Here is an 8,140-nt window from a genome sequence, read left to right on the forward strand (position 1 = left end):
TTAAATAACTAAAGACCATATTGGGTATATTTTACCATACTTGTTTTTAAGTTAAAAGAACAAAAAAAAAAGTTCTTTTGTATTTTATGAAAATAAGAGTGTTTGGTAAACTATTTTTAAAAACAAAAAAAAAAAGTTTTTTGGATAGGTTATTTTTAAAAATAATTTCTATTTTGATTTTGTAAAAACATTATAAATTCAATTTATACAATATTAATTCAATTTAATTAAAGTCTTATTAAAGATGAAAATATTTTTGTAATTATAAATAAATTAAATAAAATATATTTTTTTAGTAAAACATAAATAGTAATATTATAATAAATTCATAAATATATTTTTTTAAATTACTATTTAATTATATGTTAAAAAAGTAGGGATATTAACAATCTTCATGAAAGTATAATTGATTTTTTCAAATAAATAATAATAATAATAATTTAAAAATAATAATTTTTACTAATATTTTATTTACAATGAAAAACTAATAAATTTTAAATTTTTTAACATGTAAATAAGCTAAGTTTTTCATTATATGTACACATTTAGTAATTAATTATAAATACAATAGTATGAATTGTGTTGATTTAATATGTAATTAATTAGATTGATTTTTATGAATTCCAAATTATTCTTAAAAAATTTAAATTAATTAAAAGCTATTAATTATATTTCACTTGATTTAGAATTTATTTACTTGATAAAAATATTATATATATATATATATATATATATATATATATATATATATATATATATATATATATATATTTGTGTGTATATGAGAAGCACACTCATAATATATCAGTTTTTCTATATTATTTTTTGTTTTGATTATATCTAATTTTAAAGTTTCAAATTATTTGTAATAATTGTTAAACTTATTAATAAATAATAATAAACTTTAAATTAAACAAAACCTAATTATAAATCTCAAAATTTGTCATTAGATTTTAAATCTTCTGATATTTTTTATCCATTACCATTTTAATTCTTAATTTTTATTATTTTGTATATTATTTTATTTTATTATTATTATTATTATTTATCCACTACTCTTTTAATTTTTAGTTTTTATTATTTTGTATATTATTTTGTTTTATTTTATTATTATTATTATTATTATATTTTATTTTTATTTTTTTTCTTTTCTCATCCTACCTTCCCCACTACCCACCCACACGCACACACTCTCTCTCTCTCTCACCCATTTTTTCCTTCCTCATTCTTCATTTTCTCCATTCCCAAAGACTGCAACACCTATACTCCACTACCACTATCGACTCTCACCCTCACGCCCCATTTTTCTTTTTTTTATTTTCTTCCTCCCTTCCAACACAACCACCATCTTCAGCACGCACCATCTCCTCTTCCCTCATTTTTCTCCATTTTCTTTCTTTACTTTTATTTTATTTTTCTTATTTTTCTTTCTCTCCACCCAAACCCACTATACTGCTCCACTTGTCAGCCGATTATCGGCCGGCTGCCGGTGCCACTTCCGGCAACCCCCCTCCACACCTCCACTACTACTCTCTTCTCTTCTTTGAATTTGGGTAGCTTTTCATTTCCATATTTATTATTTATATATTTTTATTTTCTTATTATAATAAATTATTTATCTCTACAATGTATTGTTTATATATATATATATATATATATATATATATATATATAAATTGGGTTTGTGGATATATTGCATTTGATAATTAATTTTAGATATTTAAATTATGTTAATTGCATATTATTTATCTTATTTGAACTTGGACCTACTGCTTATTGATTATTTATTTGGGATTATTGGATTGGACTTGAGACATTATTTCCTTTGGTCATGTGTATTATTAATATGGACTTGTTAATTGATATGAATTTTAGGCCCATAATATGAGTGAAATTTGTTACATGACTTGAATATTTGATATGGACTTAACCAATTTGAACTATTTAATTTGGACATAGGATAATTGTGGTGTATATTAAATTAAATTTGGATTATGGGACATAAAATTTAAGCCTAATAGAATTTATTTTAATTTATCCAATTTTAGATTTGGTTGATTGTGCTTGTATTTTGGTGATTAATTGGGAAATTTGCACTATGGCTATTGACATGGGGATATTTATATTGGGTTATATATATTAATTTGAGTCTATTTTTAATTGACAAAATCTATTGGACTAATTTGAAGTTTGAATTTGGGTTTGAATAATTATTTTGGACTTTACATATTTTTTTATATTTACACTTTGGGTTATTTTTGTTTTTGTATGGATTCATTATGCAAATTCATTCGTTGAGTACGAATTTATGACACGAGGTGCATGAAATTGCATGGAAGAAAGTGGAAATCGAAAAATTGTATGAAGATATTGAACTTGTCGTAAATTTGTTTGAGTACACGTTTTATTACTTACTTTTATTTAATTTTAATTTTATTTATTTTTGTAAATATTTGTTTGTATATGTTTATTTGTTGTGTATAGAATTGACTATCGAACAAATCATAAATTTTATTTAAATAAGAGAAATAATTCAGTAAATATGTTTTAATAAAATAATAATTTTAAAATATTCTTCTTAATATAAGAAAGTTTTTTTATTAATAAAAATTCAGAAAATTGCTTTTAGAAAAATCCGAAAAAAAAATTGTTTTTAATAGAATTTGAAAATTTGTTTTTAATAATAATTGTCCAAAAATTTATTTGTTTAATAAAAATTGTCCAAAAATTATTTTGTAAATAAAGTTGTCCCAAAAATTAATTTTTAATTAAAATTTTTTTTACAAATAAAGTTATATTTTTTTTAAATAATTTGTATAAGTCACTTTTCTTAAATGAAAACAAATTGAAATACTTTCATAAATAAAATTGTAAAAATTCATTCTTTTCTAATAAAAGCAAGTAAAAATAATTTTTTTGCCCAAATTGAAATTTTGTAATAAATTCTTTTGATACAATAAGTGTAGATGGCTTTTTTTTTTTTTTTTTTGAAAATTGAATACAAATAAAATTAAATCAAATCACTTGAAGAAAACAAATTGATTTTTTTTTGTAAATAAATAAATTAAAATCATTAATTCAAAATCATTTTTAATAAAATCCTTTGAAATTTCTAGAAAACTATTTTTTTAATATTTTTTTATTTAGTTCAAAAAATCATTTTGCATAATTCTCTTGTTATTTATTTTGTGTATTATGGTAATTAGATTTCATCATTATTTGTATGTATATTGATTTTCACCATGACTTGTACATTGATTATTTTTCTTGGAATCTATAATTAATTAATTAATTAATTACCACAATTTCTTTAATTTGTTTAGTAAAGGTCGTACGTATACAAACTTAGAAGGGTGCTACGGCTCACCATCATACCTTCTCAATAGGTAACTTAACCCCCACACCCGACTTTGGTTTTTCACATACTGTCTTTTTCAAATAAGGAGTTATATTTAGGGTTTTCTTTCTTATTTTGTTTTCCTTTAAAAAAAATAAAACAAAAATAAGTGGCGACTCAAAGTTTTTTTTTTAAATCATATTTTTCACCAAATAAATAAAAAACGAGTCTCGCCATCAAGTGAGGACGGACGTGAAAAATGCTGGTCCACACTAATGTCTTGGATTCATTAACAAATTTAATAAATAATACAAAGTGTCACTTGATTTTAAATTCAATTTTATGGTGAGAAAATTTATAAAAATATAATTATGTGTAGAAAAGATCATAATAGTCATTGTGAATCAAATTTTATCCATAATTTTTTTTTTTTGCATTAATGGGTTCATTATTTGAGTTTAAATTATTTTTAAAAATTATTAAATTTGTTAATGAATCCAAGAAATTGAGTTTTTTTTTTTTTTAATTTAGAGTTTATTGCTTAGTGAAAAAAAATTGAAAAAAATATGATTCTATGTAAAAGATAAACAATATAGTTGTTATAGACCAATTTTTGGCTATAATTTTTTTGTATTAATTGGATCAATTTGTGAGTTTTAAGTAATTTTTTAAAATTACTAGACCTAGTAATAAATCCAATCGTATTAAGTCTTACTTGATTTAAAGTTTATTTGCCTTGTAAATTTTTTTTTATAAAAATATGATTTATATAAAGAAGAAAAATATGATATATGTAAAAAAGAAACTAACCCAATCATTTAAAATAAATTTTGATCAATGACTTTCTAATGTGGTTGAATTTTATGACTTTCTAATATTAATTAAATCAATTTCTAAGTTTTGTATTATTTTTAAAAATTAACAAATTTTATATATTAAGTATAATATGATTTGAAATTAAAAAGATAAAAAAAAACACATCTAATTTAAAGGAAATCATATTTGATGATTTTATACATATATATATATATATCAGCATTAGATTGTGAAGAGAAAAGAAGAATAATATCATATTTAATATTATTTATTTGTATGGTTTTTAAAAAAATTCTCAATGTTTTACTTTTATTTTTAAAAACTAATGAAACCATATCATTTATTTTTATGGTTTTTTTTTTTAAAGAAAAAATCTCAGCATTTTCCTTTTATTATTACTTATTCTTCAAAAACTATTTTCCATTTTATTTTATTTTTAAAAATTGGAAACAAAGAATAATTATTAAACAGTATTATAAATTTAAAAAAATAATTTTTTATTTATAAGAACAAAAAACTGTTTTTTAATCACATGATCAAATAAACTCGAAGACTCCCTACAATGCTCTTGAAATATGTGAGATTTACTAATTCTTTAATATCTTCTTTTTTTTTTTTTTGTCTCTAGTTGCTCCGTAAGAATTGATGACGATGATTCCACCTTGAATATGTTTAGAATGTCTATATAGCATACTTTTTTTTCCGTAAGATGAAGATGCCGTCATCTTTTTATTAAATGCAATATTAAAAACAAATCTATTATCTCAAATTGTTGTGTCCTTACCTTTTTTAAATCTTCAAACACCTCTTGACAATTTCCTATAAAAATTAAATTATATATATAGAGGCGTACAACAATTACATTATCATTATAATTTGACTTTATTAATGTAAAGTGTGTGCTTAAAATGATACTTTTAAAATTCATGCTGTGATAAATAAGCATTAATCCGGATATATTAAGCACATGGTGCCTATTTTAACCCCATGTAATATCTTTTTAAATTTGTAAACTCGTTTCTCTTGTCTTTTGTTAATATATTATGGTGGTTATTCATTGAAAACTTCTTTCTTCAAGTATATATTTGAAATAAAATATTATTAATTTTTATCATTAATGAAAATATTGTTATTTATTTTTAATAAATAAATAAAATTTATAAATTTATTAAAATGTTAATTTTTATCTTTTATAATATTTTGTTAAATATTATCATCTTTTAATAAAAATTATATTTTTATTATGTATGAAATTTATCATTACATTATTTATTGAAAAAAATTATTATTCATTTATTTTATATTTATTCCTTATAATTTAAGGCTCATTTTAAAATAGGTAAAAATTTATTTGAATTTTTAAAATATTATTAAAAAAATTTAGCAACATGAATGTGTTTATAAACTCAACAAGATTTAAAAATTAAAATAATAGCAAAAAGGTATATATTTATTAATATATGGGTTTATGTATATATTTATCGAATATGAGTTTGTAAGAATTTTTTTATAGTGATTTTAAAAAGTGTTTTTAGTATTTTAGGTACGGACGTTTTAAAGAGTTAGTGTTTTTGGACCAGTGGGGCTCGTGGGCCAAAATGCTTGACCTTTGTATGATACTGGCAGTGACAGTCTAACCTCTGGCTAGACTGAAAAAACACATAATTTTATTTCAAAAGCGGCTCCCAATTTATGCTTTGTCTAACCAGGGGAAGTCTTATCTCTCTCCTGGGGTTGCATTTGGGGACCTTCCATTACATAACATAGGAAGAGACGCATCATAACACTCGAAAGGCTACCGCCAATTGACTTGCCTTGCCATGGCTTCTCTTCTGTCTTCTCAACTCCTCATTTTCTCTCTCTTCTGCCTCTCCGCAGCTTCATCTCCCCCATCTCTTCTCGCGCTCAATTGCAGCTCACCGTCTTTACAAAGGCCACCCCTCCAAAGCCTTTTTAGCAACCTCACCTCTCAAGTAGCAAAAACCCGGTTCATAGACTCAACCAATATGATGGGCTTCCATGGCCTCATCATGCAGTGCAGGCTTGATCTCTCTCCAACCAGATGCATCATCTGTGCCCAAAATGCTGTACGCACCGTTTCAACCCTATGCCCCTATTCCAATTCAGGAACAGCTTGGTTTGATGGTTGCTACCTTCAGTACCACCACCGATTTTCTCCTGAGGATTTTGTGACTAGCACCAACATCTCCTGCTCAAGCCAAATTCATGTACTGGACCAAGTTCAGTTTGAACTGGCCTTGGAAACATTGTTTCTGAGGCTAAGAGCTGAAATCAACCTTGCTACACACCACCAGTTTTCGAGTGGGAAGCTCACATATGGCAATCATAGCAAAGTCTACGGGCTTGCTGAGTGTGTCCGGTTCATGTCACCAGAGGAGTGCGAGGCTTGTGTGGCGGAAGGCATAGAGAGGCTCCACAAGTACTGTGGCGGTAAAGACGGAGGAACTGTGGTTGCTGGGAATTGTGTTGTTCGCTTTGAAGTTTACCAGTTCTTCTCATACATAGACGCTGGTGGGTCTGAGACTGGTGGTGGGACAGATGATGTCGGGACTCGGATAACTGAAGGTGGTGGCTCTATGTCTTTTAAGGCCAAAGTGGCTTTGGCTTGGGGCGTCGTAGTTGCTTGTCTGATTGGGATTGTTTTGTCTGCTTGGTTGATGAGGAGATCGGTTGTGAATACAGCTAAGGTAGCCACATTTGGGTACGGCGATGATAAAATTGGACGTAGAAGCTAGCATTGTGAGTGATAGAATTCACTTTTTACAGTTGCGTACCTGTAAATATACTGACTAATCTATATGTCCAGTCCAACTCCAGTGTCTTTAGAAGAGGACAAGATATTTAATCCAAAAGCAAGTCTATGGTCTGTATTATTTTTTTCTTTTTGACCTTTTTCTAATGATTTTCCGAACAAATCTGAAATCTTTCTTGTCTGAGGTTTCAAGGCGAGACACGTTTATCCAGGAACAGTAAAACTATGTGATAATATATAGATTTCAACACTGACTTTATGTCTTATCTCTTGTCACGGAAGCTAAACTATGAATTATTGCGGCACTAACAACCATGCCATGGAATCTTAGCTTTTAATTATGAAGTCTCTGTAGAGCACTAACAAATAGAAACAGTGAACCACCGACTTTTACCTTCTGCCACTCAGCTAGTTAGAACATCTGTGAAACAGTCAATTGAAGCGGAAAAGGAGAGTTTACTTCACAGGTATGAGGTAACAAGATCTTTCAAAATCAAAAGCCGCCTGCAGCTAAGGGACTGAATTTTGATAGAATGGACAAAGTCTATATAGAGAGCATGATTGGTCCCTAAGCTATTTGTTCTCTTTCAATCATATTGAGTTTTGATACAATGGACAAAGCCTATATATAGATGATTGGGTCCCTAAGGTATTCATTCTCTTTCAATCATATTACACCATCCTTTTTTTGAGATTGAAAAGGTTTTAGAAGCACACTACTCCACAAAACAGCAAGCTCTATTTCCGGATTGCATAGCAGCGTCAAAGGACCTTATATGCTATTTGTTTTAATGCATATTTAGATCCTTTTTCACTCTTACAGTTGATATCAGATGCTTGCCTATGCAATCTGTAAAATTATGATATTTTTTATTAAAATATCCAAAAAAAAAATTGATTCCAAAAAAATTCATAAATTTTGATGTTGGTAAAAATTCATAATTTTGGCTTTTCTTATGAATATTATTTTATGGAATTAATTTTTTTTTTAATTATTATGTTCTGAAATTATATTATTTTTGCATGCATAATTTATTGTTCTTATTATGCATACAATTCGAATAAAATAATTTTTAGTACATAAATTTTGAATTATGTTCATAATTGTTAATATCACTTATTATTACATGCTTTATTAATATATGAACAATTTTTTGGAATAATGTTAAATGTCTAGTGATCCATATATTTTTAATTAATTAGGGATTAGTCAC

General features: G+C 25.9%; 1 protein-coding gene across 1 annotated transcript; it reads left to right on the top strand.

Moving 5' to 3' along the window:
- The first annotated feature begins 5,973 nt into the window (after window positions 1-5,973).
- On the top strand, window positions 5,974-6,909 carry LOC100853470 (cysteine-rich repeat secretory protein 38). Its single transcript, XM_003631245.4, has one exon. It carries the CDS (start codon window positions 5,974-5,976, stop codon window positions 6,907-6,909), a length of 936 nt encoding a protein of 311 aa, XP_003631293.1.
- The last annotated feature ends 1,231 nt before the right edge of the window (window positions 6,910-8,140 follow it).

The sequence above is a fragment of the Vitis vinifera genome, chromosome 1, assembly GCF_030704535.1.
Source record: "Vitis vinifera cultivar Pinot Noir 40024 chromosome 1, ASM3070453v1".
NCBI lineage: Eukaryota > Viridiplantae > Streptophyta > Magnoliopsida > Vitales > Vitaceae > Vitis > Vitis vinifera.